At 38.2% G+C, this 21,230-nt stretch overlaps 2 protein-coding genes across 2 annotated transcripts in view; both read right to left on the bottom strand.

The window, feature by feature from the left end:
* LOC135464637 (thioredoxin domain-containing protein 3 homolog) overlaps nt 1-13,068 on the bottom strand; it is a 40,245-nt gene extending 27,177 nt beyond the window's left edge. Inside the window, 6 exon segments of the mRNA XM_064742095.1 lie at nt 1,484-1,562; nt 5,548-5,664; nt 6,532-6,603; nt 7,561-7,664; nt 8,326-8,446; nt 12,996-13,068. Of these exon segments, the coding sequence (XP_064598165.1) occupies nt 1,484-1,562; nt 5,548-5,664; nt 6,532-6,603; nt 7,561-7,664; nt 8,326-8,416 (463 nt within the window). The 5' untranslated portion in view covers nt 8,417-8,446; nt 12,996-13,068.
* Nucleotides 13,069-16,535: 3,467 nt separating this feature from the next.
* On the bottom strand, nt 16,536-18,533 carry LOC135464872 (uncharacterized). Its single transcript, XM_064742441.1, has 2 exons — nt 17,999-18,533; nt 16,536-17,623 (listed from the first exon to the last, which is right to left on the bottom strand). The coding sequence occupies exons 1-2, from the start codon at nt 18,531-18,533 to the stop codon at nt 16,536-16,538; spliced, it is 1,623 nt and encodes a 540-aa protein (XP_064598511.1).
* Nucleotides 18,534-21,230: the final 2,697 nt, after the last annotated feature.

The following is a 21,230-nucleotide window of genomic DNA, read 5'->3' as shown; positions in this document are numbered from 1 at the left end:
GCAGATTTTTGTTGTGTGTTAATGATAGAACAGCTTTGGATAGATTTCTACATGTTTTAAAAATATCCAGCCAGATAGCAGTCCAGGGGCCGCTTTCATGAAGCTCAGTTAGCTAAGTTTGACTTAACTACCATGACAACGTATGTTGTAGAGATATAATTTATTTATTTATTTGATTGGTGTTTTACGCCATACTCAAGAATATTTCACTTATACGACGGCGGCCAGCATTATGGTGGGTGGAAACCGGGCAGAGCCCGAGGGAAACCCACGACCACGACCAGGTTGCTGACAGACCTTAGAGATATAAAGTGCACTTAGTAAAGGGGAGACTATGCTTCAGGAAATCGGCCTCGGATGTCATAACAGTGATGTATTTCCCAGAAAAGCCTTCAATAAACTTAGCTTATGTACTTAATACTTTGAGCATAGTGAAGGTGCTACTGCGCCTACAGTACACTATTTCGGATTAAAGAGAGTAGTCAGGGGTCAATATGTTTTGTCATTCGCTCATTGTAAAGAGCTTAATATAAGAATGATGACATCAAATTTAGCCTCGGTCATCCGAGAGATGACACTGCATGATGGAAATAGTCACAATTTCAGAAACATAAATGCCATATTTTATCCACTTCCATGTTGTTTTACTCAGATATAAATGAAAGCCAATACATTTCTCACCTTTAAATTATATTTAATGACCTCAATTTTTGACAAGGTCATGCGAGGAGCTCAGAATATCAACGATTTTGACACTTGGTACTAAATGTTTGAATACAGGCAGTGTTGTAAGTCTATAGAACTGATGGGAAGTGACTCAAGAGTAAGAATACATTGAAGTACACTGATGACTGAGATGAGTATTTAATATGTACAGCTACGCAAACAGATGAGTAGTGAGTACAGCTACACAAACAGATGAGTAGTGAGTACAGCTACACAAAGAGATGAGTAGTGAGTACAGCTACACAAAGAGATGAGTAGTGAGTACAGCTACGCAAACAGATGAGTAGTGAGTACAGCTACACAAACAGATGAGTAGTGAGTACAGCTACACAAACAGATGAGTAGTGAGTACAGCTACACAAACAGATGAGTAGTGAGTACAGCTACGCAAACAGATTAATAGTGAGTACAGCTATGCAAACAGATGAGACGTGATTATAACAGCTATTGAGCACTAAGCATAGTAAAGTTACACATCAGGCATGGGTTGAGTAGTAAAAATTTTAGTAGTGGGTATAATGACAAGCAGCTATCGAGTATACTGGACACTTGATTGCTGCGTATGAGTACCTGTGAATATTGAGTAAAGGAGAGCTGACCAGTGAGTATAACAGCTGAGTATTGAGTATAACAACTGAGTACAGAAGAGTTGTGAGTACAATAACAGCTGAGAACTGAGTACAGGAGAGCTGAGCAAATCTCCAATATAACGCCAACATTCCAGTATTGAGTAAAGAGGAATTGAGTATAAACTGACCTCCTTCCTCTTCATCAGATCTCTCCTCATCCTCAAACTCATCACGACTGTCCAGCTCGGCCAGCAGAGGGTCCTTGATCTGTCAACATAACATGTGGGATAAGCTACGTGCTTCCAATTGCTGAATGAGTAATACAGGGGAGATCACTCACAGTGCACGGTCAAGGCTGCATATTCCTCAAGTTGTCTCCCTTTGTCTCAATGTTGCCGCCTAATTCATAATGCCACTAGAAAAAGCTCTTAATTTATTCATCATCATCATCAAATAAGAACTGGAAAATCACATCAGCAGAAGCCTTAATTTTTATAACTAGGCATTTTATATACTTTGAGGGGAAGGTGTGTGTCAAATCTAGAAAAGTAATCAAGTAAGACATTTTGGGTGAAATCATGATATCCCTTCCACAAATCATAAGTGCTCTAACAGATGGAAAGGTGCAAATCAAAATACTACCATTCCATTTACAACTGGCCATGTTTTATCATTGACTTGATCAAAAAAGCTCAAAATAAAAATGATGACTTCAAACAGATCCCAAGACATCACAAAAATGGGTTCTTATAACAGAAATATTCATAATTTCCAGCATACATGTATAAATGTTTGTTTCCTGTCTTTTATACAACTTCACTTTTGTTTTACAATGCTATAAGTGGAACCTAATTTAATCACGTTGAATGACTAAGTAAATTTCTGTGGTCTCAATTTTCTGAAGACCCTCGAAAACAACCCTTCTGATCTCTAAAGTCAATGTTACATCCTGAATATTTCACCATGATATGTCTGCATCGTCACAAGCACAATTACATCTTTTCTTAGACTCATCATGAATTTAGAAGAAAGAAGTTGGTGTTACATTTGTATGGCACAATGTCTACATCAATAGCACACTGACATCTTTTCTTAAACTCATCATGAATTTAGAAGAAAGAAGTTGGTGTTACATTTGTATGGCACAATGTCTACATCAATAACACAATGACATCTTTCCTTAAACTCATCATGAATTTAGAAGAAAGAAGTTGGTGTTACATCCGTATGGCACAATGTCTACATCAATAGCACACTGACATCTTTTCTTAAACTCATCATGAATACAGAAGAAAGAAGTTGGTGTTACATCCGTATGGCACAATGTCTACATCAATAGCACAATGACATCTTTCCTTAAACTCATCATGAATTTACAAGAAAGAAGTTGGTGTTTTATCTCTATGGCACGATGTCTACATCAATAGCACAATTACATCTTTCCTTAAACTCATCATGAATTTACAAGAAAGAAGTTGGTGTTACATCTCTATGGCACAATGTCTACATCAATAACACAATGACATCTTTCCTTAAACTCATCATGAATTTACAAGAAAGAAGTTGGTATTACATCAGTATGGCACAATGTCTACATCAATAGCACACTGACATCTTTCCTTAAACTCATCATGAATTTAGAAGAAAGAAGTTGGTGTTACATCAGTATGGCACGATGTCTACATCAATAGCACAATGACATCTTTTCTTAAACTCATCATGAATTTAGAAGAAAGAAGTTGGTGTTACATCTGTATGGAACATTGTCTACATCAATAGCACAATGACATCTTTCCTTAAACTCATCATGAATTTACAAGAAAGAAGTTGGTGTTACATCCGTATGGCACAATGTCTACATCAATAACACAATGACATCTTTCCTTAAACTCATCATGAATACAGAAGAAAGAAGTTGGTGTTACATCTCTATGGCACGATGTCTACATCAATAGCACAATGACATCTTTCCTTAAACCCATCATGAATTTAGAAGAAAGAAGTTGGTGTTACATCCGTATGGCACAATGTCTACATCAATAACACAATGACATCTTTCCTTAAACTCATCATGAATTTAGAAGAAAGAAGTTAGTGTTACATCCGTATGGCACAATGTCTACATCAATAACACAATGACATCTTTCCTTAAACTCATCATGAATTTAGAAGAAAGAAGTTGGTGTTACATCCTTATGGCACAATGTCTACATCACTGACATCTTTCCTTAAACTCATCATGAATATAGAAGAAAGAAGTTGGTGTTACATCAGTATGGCACGATGTCTACATCAATAGCACAATGACATCTTTCCTTAAACTCATCATGAATATAGAAGAAAGAAGTTGGTGTTACATCTCTATGGCACGATGTCTACATCAATAGCACAATGACATCTTTCCTTAAACCCATCATGAATTTAGAAGAAAGAAGTTGGTGTTACATCTCTATGGCACAATGTCTACATCAATAACACAATGACATCTTTCCTTAAACTCATCATGAATTTAGAAGAAAGAAGTTAGTGTTACATCCGTATGGCACAATGTCTACATCAATAACACAATGACATCTTTCCTTAAACTCATCATGAATTTAGAAGAAAGAAGTTGGTGTTACATCCGTATGGCACAATGTCTACATCACTGACATCTTTTCTTAAACTCATCATGAATAAAGTAGAAAGAAGTTGGTGTTACATCTGTATGGCACAATGTCTACATCAATAGCACACTGACATCTTTCCTTAAACTCATCATGAATTTAGAAGAAAGAAGTTGGTGTTACATCTGTATGGCACGATGTCTACATCAATAGCACAATGACATCTTTCCTTAAACCCATCATGAATTTACAAGAAAGAAGTTGGTGTTACATCCTTATGGCACAATGTCTACATCACTGACATCTTTCCTTAAACTCATCATGAATATAGAAGAAAGAAGTTGGTATTGCATCTCTATGGCACAATGTCTACATCAATAACACAATGACATCTTTCCTTAAACTCATCATGAATTTAGAAGAAAGAAGTTGGTGTTACATCCTTATGGCACAATGTCTACATCACTGACATCTTTCCTTAAACTCATCATGAATATAGAAGAAAGAAGTTGGTATTGCATCTGTATGGCACAATGTCTACATCACTAGCACACTGACATCTTTTCTTAAACTCATCATGAATAAAGTAGAAAGAAGTTGGTGTTACATCTGTATGGCACAATGTCTACATCAATAGCACACTGACATCTTTCCTTAAACTCATCATGAATATAGAAGAAAGAAGTTAGTGTTACATCCGTATGGCACAATGTCTACATCAATAACACAATGACATCTTTCCTTAAACTCATCATGAATATAGAAGAAAGAAGTTAGTGTTACATCTGTATGGCACAATGTCTACATCACTGACATCTTTCCTTAAACTCATCATGAATTTAGAAGAAAGAAGTTGGTGTTACATCCTTATGGCACAATGTCTACATCACTAACATCTTTCCTTAAACTCATCATGAATATAGAAGAAAGAAGTTGGTATTGCATTTGTATGGCACGATGTCTACATCACTGACCTCTTTCCTTAAACCCATCATGAATTTACAAGAAAGAAGTTGGTGTTACATCAGTATGGCACGATGTCCGCATCACTAGCACACTGACATCTTTCCTTAAACTCATCATGAATTTACAAGAAAGAAGTTGGTGTTACATCCGTATGGCACAATGTCTACATTACTGACATCTTTCCTTAAACTCATCATGAATTTAAAAGAAAGAAGTTGGTGTTACATCCGTATGGCACGATATCTACATCACTGACATCTTTCCTTAAACTCATCATGAATTTAGAAGAAAGAAGTTGGTGTTACATCAGTATGGCACAATGTCTACATCAATAGCACACTGACATCTTTTCTTAGACTCATCATGAATTTAGAAGAAAGAAGTTGGTGTTACATTCGTATGGCACAATGTCTACATCAATAGCACACTGACATCTTTCCTTAAACTCATCATAAATTTAGAAGAAAGAAGTTGGTGTTACATTCGTATGGCACGATGTCTACATGACTAACATCTTCCCTTAAACCCATCATGAATATAGAAGAAAGAAGTTGGTGTTACATCTGTATGGCACAATGTCTACATCACTGACATCTTCCCTTAAACTCATCATGAATATAGAAGAAAGAAGTTGGTGTTACATCTGTATGGCACGATGTCTACATCACTAGCACACTGACCTCTTTCCTCTCGGCAGTTCCATCCAAGACTTTATGTTCCTGAGCCAGCTGCTCTGTCACCATTCTCAGTACAAGAGGGCAGTTAGCTCCCCTGATCACTCCCACAAGTACCCCACTCTACAACACATAAATGTAAATCCATTAATTATTTGTTTACTGGGGTAAACAATGTCGTGTCTGACATTTCAAGTTCGCTTAACATCTCCTGTTGCCTAGACCACGAGGGGAGGTAACTGACTTAAAAAAACAAATCAGCCTTTCTAATTAGAGCGACTTGAGAGAGATGATGGTCAAAGGGGAAACCCTGGATAAAACTAAACATTTCACTGTTCACTCAAAGTCAGATACGTGTCAGTACACATCTGGAAGTCTCAACTTTATGTACATCACGTCTAAAATATTGGTGGTATAAGTTGGTGGTCTGTCCCTTTAAATGCTGCATTCAAGACTTTCTCAGGTTTGTGGGTGAGGACACCTGGGTACCCAGAGCACATGTAAACCACTGTCCTTCACCAGGTACATGAAAATGTTCCTGACAAACTTCCTGACTTACAGCCACAGCTGAAATAAGAAATAAGCTAAATAAGAGCTTACGACCTTGATGATTAAGGCCTGGAGCCAATTCCACAAAACCAGTTCTGACTTAAATCAAAATTTGAAACATGATTTTAGAGCTTATTTTCAAGCCTTGTAAATTAAAATTTTGATCACCTCATTTATATTATCTAAAGACGAAAGTGTAAAAATCCTCTAAAATCCTTTAAGAGCTATGTATTCTGATGTTTTAAATTTTGTCAGAAATGTCTGTGTAGAATTGGCCCCAGGTGCACTGTTGAAAGAACAGCAAAATTCGTAAATCGCACCAAATGAACAAATGAATAAGCCAACCAAATTTATTGTATAACAAGAGTTGCAGGAAAGGCTGGCCTTTCTACAACTGAGAAAATACCGTAAGAAATTAGTGTAAGGAATGGCGATACTTACGGCAATATACAAAAAGCAAGGTTCACACCGACCACGATACTTCTCCAGGGCATCAATGGTGTCAGCTTTGGCCTGTACACAGCACAAATAAAAAAACCAGTTACCAAATGAAAAATCAATTTTCAGTGCAATTTATCAATATTTTTAATTTGAAACTAATACATGGTTTGATTGGGATAGTTTCAGGGCTTCGCAAATCCTATCATTTTATCAGTGAACACAGAATAATACCTTCAGAACATGCTTGAATAAACACCTCGCAAACAGGCGAAAAAGGTTGAAGAATTACAGTACCACATCTGACCTCAAATGCTGACCACAACAGTGCATTTTACAAATGCCATAAAATGTTAGTTTTGGTGCTGAATATTTCTCCAGTAGGTTATAATCCTACTTTCCAAAAAAAAACAGAATCTCAAAACATCTAATATCAGAACAGAACTCTCAGAATCATGCAAAATTAATAACTTAGTCATGAATGAAATTTTAAACAGACATGCAAGTATTCATACTGAACAGCTATCCGCACGTGCTGGCTTTTTATGGTAGATTCAATGGAAAATACATTGTTCTCTAAACCTTTCTAAACAAGTAGATGTATGCGTACCATGTCTGGCTCAAATTTGTGCAGCTTTAACGATGTGATTCAAAACCAAAATAACTGGCTTTAGCTGCCATATTTTATTCTGATGACATTATAATGCTGCCACTGTTTAACTTGAATGACCACAAATATGTATAAAAGGCCAGATGGTGTGTTCCCCACTTTGTCTATCCAAATAGATAAAGAAACATAAGACTGCTAGAAATAAAGTGATTTTTAACAAAATTAGCCCTGGGTATATACATGTATACAATGTATGTTTGTTCGTTTTATTGCAAAATAAAAAAAAAAATCTAGTTCGTGCTGACTGATTGGCTTTTAAACATAAGCTTGTCCAAATTCAGTTTAATGGGAAAAAAAAAATGCCAACACCCTCCCCAAAACAAAAAAAAAAAAAGAAAAACAGAAAACAAAAATAGACTCACAATAGCAAACTTGAGGAGGTCATCACCTAGTTCATTCTTCATTCTTCTGAGTGTGCTAACCATGGCTGCACAGGGACCTGCCCATTCCTGGTACACATCCACAACTGTATAAGACAGGTAAGAGTAGTATTTATGTAGTATAAAACAAGCAGATCATGGCAGTGTCACAGAAAACAGTAACACTGAAGTACTTGTAGCCTACCAATTATACAACAGATAGCATTAACCTATGAATTATACAACAGATAGCATTAATCTATGAATTATACAACAGATAGCATTAATCAAATCAAACAGCAATAAAGAAAGTGCTTGTGAGTAATACACTGAAGTGTTTATATAACAGTGACCACCAAATCTTTTTATACTGAATTAGTGATTCATATTTAAGTTTGAACTCTTTGAACTCCTCCTGATAATATGTATATTTATGTACGCTTGGGTTTTAACATCGCACTTGACAATTTTTCAGTCATATGACAACGAGGAATCATTAGGTGTGTGTACATTTACTGCGTCTTCTTTTGGCAGTGTGAGTCCATGTCGCCAAAGTGCTGCTGTCACTGAAGCATCATGTCAAAGACACCAGACATGATGCCCCAATCACATTACACTGATGTCTGGCAAACCAGGCCTGCTTCCTTGCTCTAACCTCTGAGTTCTGAGTGCCAAGCAAGGCAGCAACAAGCACCATTTTTAAAGTTCATGTCTGTTCCCAGGTCTCCTGACCTCCTGACAATATGTCACTCATGTTCATAACCCTACCTGTAAGCCCTTCCTTGGCCAGCATCTCCTCCCACTCCTCCTGACTCTCTATTTCTTGCTGAAGCTGAACTTCTGCCTTCCTCCTCGCCATCTTCTTATCCTTCTTAGTGTCTGTGGCAGTCTGAACAATTACAAAACAGTGAACACATACATGTATACACAAAGCTGTCCATACACATTAAGACAGACTGTTGGCGATAAAAGGGCTGTATGGTCCATTTCACAAAGCTTTATGACAGCTTTGAGAAATCCATCCTCACACCTCTGCATGCTAACTACTCACTGCTAACTGTACATGACTAAGGAACACTGGATTGTCAAGTCCTACATCTTTACTGTAAGTTATCTCCCTTTATTCCATGCAGTATTCCCATACTTTATAGAAATACTAAAAGTTTTGCTTTTCTTCAGGATTTTAATAAAAATATACGTTTATACAGGTTATTGAAAGACAGCATTAAAACCTAAAGCTAAGGGGTGAATTTATCTTAAGTACCATATTAAGTTAATAAAGCATAAAGTTAAGATGGTGTTCATAACTCAGACATGAAAACACGAGAATTGACAGTGTACATGCAGATTAATTCCTGGCTTTGTGACCCTGCTCAAAATAACTCTCAAAATTCGTGAAAAAAAAAAACAAAACAAAACAAAAACATTTTAACACCTTTCAAAATTAATAATAACAAAATAAAAGCTCTTAAGTTTACCATTCTGATATTTGTACATAAAAACAAAACTTTTGTACTTTTGACAAAAAAACAATAATAATAGAAAAGTCTCAGGTGAAAAATTGGTGTGGGACATAAATTACGACGAACAACCGGAGCGATCCACACCTGCAGTATGTAAATGTAGTTTACATGTACAACTGGTGCGATCCACACCTGCAGTATGTAAATGTAGTTTACATGTACAACCGGTGCGATCCACACCTGCAGTATGTAAATGTAGTTTACATGTACAACCGATGTGATCCACACCTACAGTATGTAAATGTAGTTTACATGTACAACCGATGCGATCCACACCTGCAGTATGTAAATGTAGTTTACATGTACAACCGGTGCGATCCACACCTGCAGTATGTAAATGTAGTTTACATGTACAACCGATGCGATCCACACCTGCAGTATGTAAATGTAGTTTACATGTACAACCGGAGCGATCCACACCTGCAGTATGTAAATGTAGTTTACATGTACAACCGATGCGATCCACACCTGCAGTATGTAAATGTAGTTTACATGTACAACCGGTGCGATCCACACCTGCAGTATGTAAATGTAGTTTACATGTACAACTGGTGTGATCCACACCTGCAGTATGTACATGTAGTTTACATGTACAACCAGAGCGATCTGTTCCTACCCTATTAGATACCATTAATGGCCTAAAATTTCGCCTATAAAAGGGCAGTTTTAGAGGCAAATAAATGCCACAAAATATTATTCTTGGTGCTGAAACTTATAATTTTCCAATATAATATATCATTCCATGTTCCAAGCAAACTTAATCTTTCTAAAATCTATAAAACTCCCAAAATTAGGAAAAATGGGCAAGTCAGTCATGGACAAAATTTACACATGTATGGTCATTTCTATTGTAATCATTTTTTGATGGGAGAGGTCAACTTTCACACCACTGAAGCTGAATCTTTGTTTCAGTAACAGTTCACAAATCAGTGAAAGAGCTGACATCACTTCACAACATACGCAGACAGATACGAAAGCTGGAATGGAACTGGTACAGTAGTGGACAGGCTGAAAGTTTACATGTAGGTGTTTACATGTAGGGAGTGGCTAGCACATGTAGATATGCCTTTAGTGACACTCCACATACATGTACATTTATTCCAGAAGGATAATAAGTTTAATATTTGCTTTGATTGATTTGTTTATTTGATTGGTGTTTTACGCCATACTCAAGAATATTTCACTTCTACGGCCAACATTATGGTGGGAGAAAACTGGGCTCTGGGAAAACCCTCAACCATATGCGGATTGCTGGCAGACCTTCCCATGAATGGCCGAAGAGGAAGCCAAAATCAGGTGGACTTAAACTCACAAACACCGTATTGGTGTTAGGCTCCTGGGTCATTGCATCATACTGGAGCGCTAAACCTCTCAGCCAGGGAGGCCCCATACATTGAATAGATTACATGTACACGCATTTATACACAGGATAGTACATGTAGCTTGCCAAACAAACCAACAAACCTTCCTAATTACATACACATGTATGTTGTTAAACACTTAATAAATAAATACATAAATGAATAATGTGCCAATGTGTAACTGTTGTACAGTGGTGTGCCAGTGGGTGTGATCAGGGAAGATAACTGCCCCCCCTTGTGCTGTGGCAGGTGAGCAGAATAGGTGGTTTGGGAACCAGAATGGAGTACTTTATAAACATATACAAGCTTTGATACTAGTAGTACATGCGTTTACATGTACAAGCTAGCCATGGACCAACCCCATGCCATGTGTTCAAATCCGGCCTAAGTAGCTTTGGTCGAGACGTCTTTCAGCAAGTTTGAGCTTGTCAGGTTTCCTGGTGGGAAAGGTTAGTGTTTTCCACTCAGATTACCCTTCACTTCACCTTAATCTATTAACCTGACTGCATGCCATCACAAACTATGAATGAATGATCATGAACCTCAGCAATATTTAAGCCATAATGTCAAAATAAAGTATTAATGAAATGCGCTCAGAAATCTATACAACCAAGGCCTGATCTAGGCTGAAAGTTTAGAACCTCTTTTGAACCTAATATACGCCTGTCCCACCACGTTTACATAAAAATACTGCAACTTATTTGAAATTCCTAACTGCTGATGCCCAACCCTTTTAATGGGATTAAGAATACCCTGGATCAGGCCCTGATGACAGCATTCAAGTTACAGGATTACTAAAACTACTGTACCTGTCAAACGTTCTAAAATAAATTTTATTAGAATGCCAACACAGATAGAACGAGCCCCCCAGTAATATTATTTCTGCCTTCCAACCGACATATTACATAAACATGTTCTAAATGTATGGTGAAGAACAAAAAAAAAAAAATCAAAAAAAAATCACTTATTAAAAGTATCACTTATTAAAAGTGCCGTTGGGCTGAGCCAAGGGGATGTACATATACATACCTGCCTCTGCCGAATGCCCTATGAACACAAGTTCATGTATTCAAAACATACATTTTAATTAGTTCACAACACCAACTAGTACCACAGAGTGATGTGAACCTTGTGTAGCATTAAGTGTGAAATAACCAACAGTGCTGTGCATAATTAGCCTCAGATTTGCATTTCATACTACACAGCTGACTGATACTGTAATATACTTTACCATTGTGTTAAATCCAGATATGCACCAATCACTAAAGCTGTGAGATTGTATTAAACTTTAAAAGTTTAAACGCTGTCAAAACAAAGACATTATATGAGATGTATTAAAGTAAACATAAGAAAGAACTGTCTCAAAAAAAACCAAAAAAAAAAAAAAACAATAGCTGACATACTATGTATCTTAAAAAAAAAAACAGTTTGACCAGTCTGCCATCAAAAGATATTTGTACCGTACCATGCACAAGATCTTATGTTTCATCACTATGCCCAACCACTGTGCACAGTAGACAATTAACCCATGCTGATCACTCTGCAGACAGGCATACATGTTAAACATCACTCTCATTCATACATGTATATGCGCACAGTAGAACGCTGACAACTGCTCAAAGCCACCAAAATTGGGCAAATGAATGAGGCCGCCATCACGCGACCAGGCACTTCCTCAGATTATACTGCAAGTCAGACAGATTTTACTCCCTTCCCATCTGATACTTATTCAATCTGTGTTGCCACTGAGTGCCGTGGTTAGTATAGGGAAAGAATGTAGCTTATGTATCCACTTCTATGCAGGGTAAACTATATTTAGAACAGAAGAATGTAATGCAGGGAAAAGTGTATATTATTTTATAATTATATTCACTGATTACAGTTCATTAAACCTAGTTTTGCCTTAACATCAGACCAACTTTAGTCCTACCCAAAAAAGGTTTCACACATGCAGGAATCAAATGTATAACTTTGACAGTGATTTCTTTTCAAGTTTCTTGCTTTGTTAACTAATTATAAGAGGTACCAGTAAGCATAATCGCACGTCTCCAATGTTATGCACATTATACACGTGCAGATCATGAATAAAATTTAATTAGATGGACAGTTTATTGAACCAAAAACTTCCGAAAATTTACTTATACGTAGCCTGACTTTGTAGCTAGCTTTAATATCACACACAGTTCATCAATGACTAGACTAAGGTCTGCGACGTCTAAATAACAATTAACATGCCGTTGTAAAAATGACATTGACAGTTATGTTTTAGGGTCATTCAACTGTTCGTCTGATTAACATCTTGCTTAAAATTAATGGTCATTATCATCACTTTAGAAAATGCTGATTTCCCCAGTCACAATTACAGTGTCCAAAAAGAAATCTGTTGAACAGGACTCACATCAAACGCCAACTTACAACAACAACGTCGGTCGATTTTGTCAAGCGGTCTTAGACTGAATGCCAACACGCAAGGAACTTTACCAAATGCAGATCGGTTGCAACAAAATGACAGCTATTTACTCCAAAAAGTTACATATGTTTTCGACAAACTTACCCTGTAACTGGTTCAGCGAATGTATTCCACCGAACCTGCGGTGCGCTTGATTTCAATGTTTATGGTTGCTTAGAGAGAGAAGTGCCCTTTGACCCAGCGATGTGATTGGTTGAGAGCGGTAGGCAAAGATCGCATCATCCGGTGTTACGGAAAGCGGATTGTAACCAACAATTTCGTGTTAATACAAGTTTACTTTGAATAAAGGTCATTAATATACCAAAAGAAATCCACTCAGGACAAAATAAAGGTGTAATTTTGGTTTACAGCGACCGATACAAAAATGCCTTTATTAGTATAGATGCAGCTGGATGGACGTGAAAAGTTAACTTGACATTTAATTTAACCTGCCTATATTAGGCCTATACACAGTTTTGATCTTTCCAACCTCTTAATGCCTTCCATGCATGATGCAGAAACTATGCAAATGATAAAACAACATTCCAGTTTGTGAACAGATACAGGACAACACAGTGTGTTATCGAGTGGAGCTCAAAACGAAATCTTTTTCGTATAAGTGAAATATTCCTGAGTACAGCGTAAAAGACCAACCAAATATATAAATAAATCAAAACGAAATGAAAGTACATGTTTGTAATTTTTCCCGTTCCTCGAATTCTGAGAGTTCATGCCTAGAATTAAACTGTTGGACTTCAGGTAAACATATAAGGTCTGTGTATAACATATTTGCTTAAATAATTTGTTCATTTCATTGCATGCATAATTTTACCGCTGTACATACTCAAGTTTGAGTTTTTCACCTAAATACATGCAGGCCTATATATCGATATAAACCAATATTTTAATGAAGCCTAAGGCACGGAGCCGAGCCATTGATAAGACACAGACATCAGAGGTATATTGCATCGTTATTAGGCACTTCTGATGGGCTGCGGAGAGAAACGCTTCATACGTCTCTGAGAAAGCGGGGGTTTGCTGTGTACAGTGTTTAAATACGGTAGATTAAGGATACCGATATTAAAACCTCTATAAAGGTCATTTTTTTCACTTCACATTTTCATTCTCCACTTTCTTATCTTTCCTCTCACTTAAAGTGAGAACCAGATTAGAATAATAAATATCCTGAACTTGACAAAACGTATAGCTTGCCGTGAATCAGTTCTGATTAGGGGGATTAACTTACTGTTGGCGATTACTTGTATGTTGTGAATGAAGTCATGTCTATACCATTTGTGTATAAATTGTGAACCATTGCATTCTTGTGAATACCTCTGCCCATGTGGGGACTGTACAGATCTTATAAATATTACCCCCCCCCCCCCAAAAAAAAAACAACCTTAATCACCTCACCTGTGTGCCTTCGGGGGAGGTTTTTATACACGTATTCTGGTATGTAAACGTATTTTAGCAGGTTTTCCTCAGAGCTGTCACTTTATAATTTTTAAAAATTTTATACATGGGTATATGGGTCGGTTGATGTCTTCACATTTTGACAAGTCACGAATTAATGACGAATTTTTCTCATGTTCTACTTTTCTATTTTTGAGTTGTATTTGTACATGTATCTTATTTTTCAGCATAACACAGGAACATTTTGCACATATTAAACCGAAAAACTCTTATAGTTTTAAAGATATTAGTAAAAAATATAAAATATTTCAAAGTTTCAGAATTTTTGAAAGTTTTGACTTTAAATGATCATGAAAATCATTAAAATCTGTTTTAGTGTAAAGTCTGAACTAAACTGACGGCCAAAAGAAACTTTACCACTCCGTGAGTTAAATTTAACCAGCCTTTTCACCAAATTAATACCAAATTATGGTAGGCAAACATTGTACGAAGCATATTCCCATGTACGACAAGCGTCATATACACCCACACGAATTTCTTTGAGACAACGAAGACAGTTGAAAAATCACGTGACCCATGGATGGCCGCAACTGCAACTGTGCTGGACTTTCACACTGACTAAAAACCACCAAAGTAATGCATCGATTGACTCCAGAACAACGCGAGAGGGCCCTGAGTATGGTATCCATGGGAGCCACCCATGCCCACATTGCAAGGACCTTCGGCTGCTCTCATGTAACTGTGTCAAATTTGATGCAACGTTACAGACAGACAGGGCAGACATCGGACAGGCCAAGAACAAGCAGGCCTAGGGTAAGTACGCCCAGAGAAGACGGGTACCTGCGCACCTTACACCTGAGGAACCACTTCCTGACAGTGACGTCATCGTAAATTAATGCCTTAGGTTACCGGGTCAGTCGGCAGACCGTGTCCAGGAGACTCATGCCTCACGGAATTAGGGCCTATCGACCATTCAGACGGCAGTTGTTGACAGCCGAACATCATCGCCATAGGTTGCGATGGGCTCGAATTGTACGCCGTGATTGGCAACGTGTTTTTTTCACGGATGAAAGCCGCTTCTGCCTGTTCCGAACCGATGGAACAGGCAGACAGCGAGTTTATCGTCGAAAAGGCGGACGAACAACTGCATCATGCGTCCAGAAGGTGGTACCGTTTGGTGGTGGCAGCGTGGTGGTGTGGGGTGAGATTTGTGGAGAGTAACGGACACTGGTCAGGATCTACGGGAACCTAACAGGTCAACGTTACGTGGATGAAATTCTACGTCCTGTTGTCCTGCCATTCCTTCAACAGCAGCCACGTGGTGTCCTGTACCAGCATGACAACGCCAGGCCCATTGTTAACCAAGATGGAATGGCTATTTTTCTACTCTTGCTCTGTTCGTTCACTTGTAAAATGATTTGAGGGCTGCTTTGTCCGTTCTTACTAAAGACTTTCAGTATCTTAAGTCATTGGTCTTTTCAGTATATTAGGCTTCAGTCATCCTGTATTTTGCTTTCGCAAAATAAATTGATTTGAACTCTGTGTAAAGTTTCTTTTGGCCGTCAGTTTATATGCGTTTGAAAAGTGAAAATTGGCAAAAAAATCAGCACTTTTAAAACAGTTTCCCATATTTGTTACACTTTTCTCTTTATTTTCAGCAATACAAAAGATTGAAAGGAGTTTTAGCTTTCAGAATATATACGTGCATATACCTGCTCGTTCAATGTTTTGGACTACACAAGGAAAAAATCCGAATTTGTTTAAGAGGGTTCTAGCACCTGTTAGCATATCATATTTTGTAAAGGCGGGGTAAGAAAAATAGGTTGATCTGAATTTGTACAATTTTGTATTAGACTTATCATGCGTTGTACACATGTAAATTATCGAAGAACACCGGTCTGTAACTGCAAACGACTTTTACTAGTCACTCATAACTATACAGTCTATATCATGCATCTCTATAGTCCGTTTCACATATAGATGTAACCACATTATATGACATCTCCCCTCTTAAGTCCATCAAACGTTTGTCAACTACTAAAATCTATTAACTGAAGTTAACTAAAGTCTTTGAGTATATAATTTCAAACTTAAACTAGCAAACTGCATGGAAGAAATCTAAATTCAATGTTGCCTATTAACTTTTAAATGTATTGTCCTTTGACTACACTACAGCAACATTGCTAACTACTGCTAAACTGTAAACTTATTCAGAACTTCTAGAAACGAATGTCAATCAAATCCGTAACGTTTTGGAGGTCGGACCACTCGTCCAGAGCGCGTGACTTTACGTCCACTATGCTGATTTGCTTGAGGCTGATTTCCTACAATAGGGGTTCCCTGCATGTAGTCATCAAGTGGGTCAACTTCCGGTGGGGTCATCTCGTAAGTAATACCTGGAGCTGGCTTTAAATGCTTACGGTTACGACGGTATTTGCCTCTGCTCGTTTCGATATTATAAGATCGCGGTGTTGGGAGCTTATCTGTGACAATTCCCGTTGTCACCCAACCCTTCTCATTGTCTAGTTTTACACGAACCGTGTCGCCTGGTTTCAGTTCAGGAAGTTCTCGTACACCATGACGATCGTTGAAGTAGCGTTCATTCAACGATTTGGCTCTATCATCATTTTCTCTCACCTTCTCAAAGTTCGGCCACCTTGGAGTTAAGTTTTCGGTGAGAATGGGGAGGGTTGTTTTTAATGGTCTTCCCATTAAAAGTTCCGCCGGACTACATCCTGTAGGCTGCGTCGGCGTAGAACGGTAAGTCATTAGGCCAAGAAAGTGATCTTTCTGTCCTAATATTTTCTTCGCGGTCGCGACGGCTCTCTCAACTTCACCATTTGCATGATGATGATAAGGGCTCACTGTCATATGCTGAAAGCAATACGCGGTTTGGAATTCTCTAAATTCTCGCGAGACAAAGTTGGTACCATTGTCAGTAATAAGTTGTTCGGGCGTTCCGAATCGCGCGAAAATCTCTTTCATCTTGAGAATAGTAACATTACTGGTTAATCGCGGGACGTGTTTTAACTCAAAGTATCGCGAAAAGTAGTCGATTACAAGTAAGTAATGTTTACTTTTGAATTCCAGTATATCTGCGGCTAACTGTTGCCAAGGACGCGAAGGTAACGGCGTTGATTTTAGCGGTTCCTTGCGTAAACTAGGTCTGTTTATCTGGCAGTAGGAACACTGGGCAACTTTAGTCTGGATCTGCTTTGTTAATCCTGGCCACCATACTGATTGGTTGGCCCGTTGTATGCACTTAGTCATGCCTAAATGTCCGTCATGTATTCGGTCCAAGATCTCGTCTCGAGAACTCGCTGGAACCACAATACGTATACCACAAGTCAAAAGTCCATTGACTGTGCTCAGTCTCTCACGTACAGAAAAGTAATCTCGGATACTTTCAGGTACATCTCTCGCGTGTTCAGACCATCCATTTTGAACAAAGCGAATAACTGTCAAAAGTTGTTCCTCTGCGTTGGTTGCTTGTGAGTCGACACAATTAACAGCTCCAAGGAAATTATAACCATTGTCGAGGTGTAGCTGGCTTGTCTGATGAGTAACAATGTCAACGTTTTTAGTTAGACAGCATCGTTCATAATGTCCAATATGGTGGCATCTGTTACACTCCGCATTCTTAGCAGGACATTTATTACGTGCATGTAATAAATTACAACAGGTACAACGATTACCGACTGGATTTTTCTGCTGCGATTGTCTCTGTCTAGGCCTGGCACCGCCACGCGTATTTTGTCTGTTTGACTGGCTACCTCTACCTCTGGCATTGACTATAGGCGTTGCCTGGGACTGCGTGACCCGTATAGCATCGGCGGATGCTGAGGTTGACCGAATTTCATTTCGCTGACTTTTAACTAGTTCTGAGTGCCGAGCTGTTTCAATTGCACCATCTAATGTTAAGTCCGTTTTCATTTGTAATCGTTCCGATACTTGCCCGTCTAATAATCCTATAACAAGTCGGTCTCGTATGTATTGATTTCTGGCATCACCAAAGTCGCAGTGTTCGCTTAGCGTGTACAAATTCCGCACAAAAGTTCCAACACTTTCACCGTCTTGCTGCACACATTTGTTGAACCTGCAGCGCTCGAAAATCACATTTCGCTTGGGAACAAAGTGTTCATCAAATTTCTGCAGAACTTTGTTACAGTCTTTCTTGTCATTGTCATTGAGAGCAAACGATTTGAGGATTGCCTCGGACTGTGATCCCATTGCATAGATCAGCGAACTAACTTGAACGTCGTCATCTTCCTTGTGGAGTTTTGTCGCGTGTCTGAAGCGACTGAACCTGTCTCGCCACTCTATCCATTCCGTTGGTCTGTATAATGTGTGCTAATAACGAAAATGGTTCTGGAGGTTCGAACTTGGCCATTCGTCTATCTAGTCTGACCACTCTGACACCATATCATGTGTTGTACACATGTAAATTATCGAAGAACACCGGTCTGTAACTGCAAACAACTTTTACTAGTCACTCATAACTGTACAGTCTATATCATGCATCTCTTTAGTCCGTTTCACATATAGATGTAACCACATCATATGACAAAACTATAGGTCTTCACAACACTGTACGCCTATATACCGGTGCATAACTCAAGTCTCTCCACATCTTCACCCTCACTGACCCTCAGCTGACAAATTATACATGTACAAAGTTTCCTATTTCAACTATAGTATTTTGCGCTGGGTTTATTTTATAGAGGTATATGCAGGCATAAGCGTATGTACTACAGGTATAGTCACATTGTTGTCACATATAGGAAAGCTCAGTATGTCATTAACTTCTTTGGCTTGGCGTTCAGCATGAAGGGGATAGTGCGACGACTGGTTGACCTGTATCAGTATAATGGGTCGGGCGGGGCGACTTACTTGCCTTCGGTAAGTCGTCTCAGTGAAACAGAACTAGATAAAAGAGCCTGCAAGAAGGAGACGCATTACATACACTCTAAGGATTGCTTCGTCGTCATATGACTAAAAAATTGTAAATCACTCATTCACTCTATTTATCTAAAGGTATGTTCAACCTGATTCCAACCAACACCTGAAACAATTTAATTGATAAATGCTGATTAAGTAGTTCTGCGCGATGACTCCAGTCGTGAGGCTAAGCCTAAACAAGCTTCTCAGCTTCAAATGTCAGGCTTGTCTATAGTGGTGGCAGTGATGTAAAGCGAGCGAACAAGGCGGCACATACCTGGTAGGGAATAACTTTAGGAATTCCTCGCCACATTAATATTTAAAAGTTGCGTCAAAGGACGAAAAGGCATCTACACATCGGCTGTAGCGTGAAGAATTCTTATCCAGTTAATATGGTGGTGATATCCTTGACTAAAGTCCTCATCGCACTTACTGCTGGAAACCCACATGCAGTAAATTTTTAGCAGAAACACGGTACCAGCGCAGAGATTTTCCACTGTCGTTCGTCACACGTGTAAATCTGCTTCGGAAGAGCTTAGTTTTAGTTTCACTATTTATGTGTTCAGTTTCCTTTTAATTTCCTTTTTTTTTATCTGGTTCATAGTTCTCTTATTCATTGTTACAAACATATTTTTGATAAGAAATATATTTAAATAATAGGACATTTGTTTTACCAACAGTTTTACTAACACTTGTTTTGAGTTATCGAATGTAATTAAAGTGACATATTCTTGAGTATTCTTAAAATACTGCCGAAAGAAATTCAGAATTTTTGAGATGGTTCAGCTAAATACGCAAATGAATTGCCTTTGACTCATATGTGAAACAATATAGTGTCACAATAACAGAATACATTCTAGCATCACTCAAATAACAGACTTTCTGTTGAAATTTACACATTAATTTTTTGAGTGTAAAATAAAGAAATAAGAGAGGGTACCCCGTGGTCGGGAGCACAAAGTTGACCCAGTCTACGATCAAAGCAATCACAGACGTATATTAGGTTACTAACAAAGCAAGATGACCACAGGCGCGATGTAAATCTGTATGCAGACTTCGTCGAGAACGCGAGGAAGTGTAAGGCCTATAATACTCGAGGGCATGATGGGTAATTTACGTGCCGAACCTCACGCTCTGTCCACACGAAAAGGGAGGGCACTCTACCTATCATTTCCGGTGAGAGCATTCGATTAATTTGCAGAAAGCACCAACTTTTCGAAATCTAACTTTATTATCGGATATAGGCAACGTGAAGGGGTGTGAGCAGCCGGAGGGAAAACAAGCCAACCGAACATGACTTGATCTGTAAACTCCGTTCTTGGGTAGCGGGCTGTCGCAGCCAGCAATTCCATTAAGGGGCAGTAATCGACCTAATATAAGTAGATTTTCCCATTTGCTTCAGGCACGTTATTCGCCCATCATCACCTCCTTAATCCAGTTTGATCAACCTTTGTAAACACAGCCCATCCCAGTTCTACAGAATAAGTTTTCTGTTGAACTACTTTCTCATTGCTTTGGACTATTTCTTTACGATGTTTTAGATGTGATTAGTTCGCTGGAAACCCAATGTAGACACGGATTTCAGTCATCTGTGCATGATCAATGGGTTTTGTACGAGGTACGGCAATATATAGTTGTGCCGTTTTGGTCATCACCATGGTGAGATTTTTCACACATTTTTGGTGGTAGGAACTTCTCAAACACATAAACCTATACATGTACTTTTCATCTGACATGACAATCACAAATTTAGAAAAACTGTGTATTAGCAGATACTGTGTAGCCTATAAACAGTAGTCAACGATGACAAAAAAATAAAATAAATAAGAAAATAAAAAAAAAATAAAAAATCAAAACGGAGCGTCGAGGATATATAATCTGTCTTTTGGATCTTACCAAAGAAATATTGTGCTATTCAAACTTGAAATTACTGACAAAATGAGAAAACAAAATTACCATGTGAAATGTTACGGCCACCGTCTGTATAGG

Source organism: Liolophura sinensis, chromosome 4 (assembly GCF_032854445.1).
Source record: "Liolophura sinensis isolate JHLJ2023 chromosome 4, CUHK_Ljap_v2, whole genome shotgun sequence".
NCBI lineage: Eukaryota > Metazoa > Mollusca > Polyplacophora > Chitonida > Chitonidae > Liolophura > Liolophura sinensis.
Note: the sequence above shows the minus strand (reverse complement) of the source record. Positions and strands in the feature narration are given on the sequence as shown.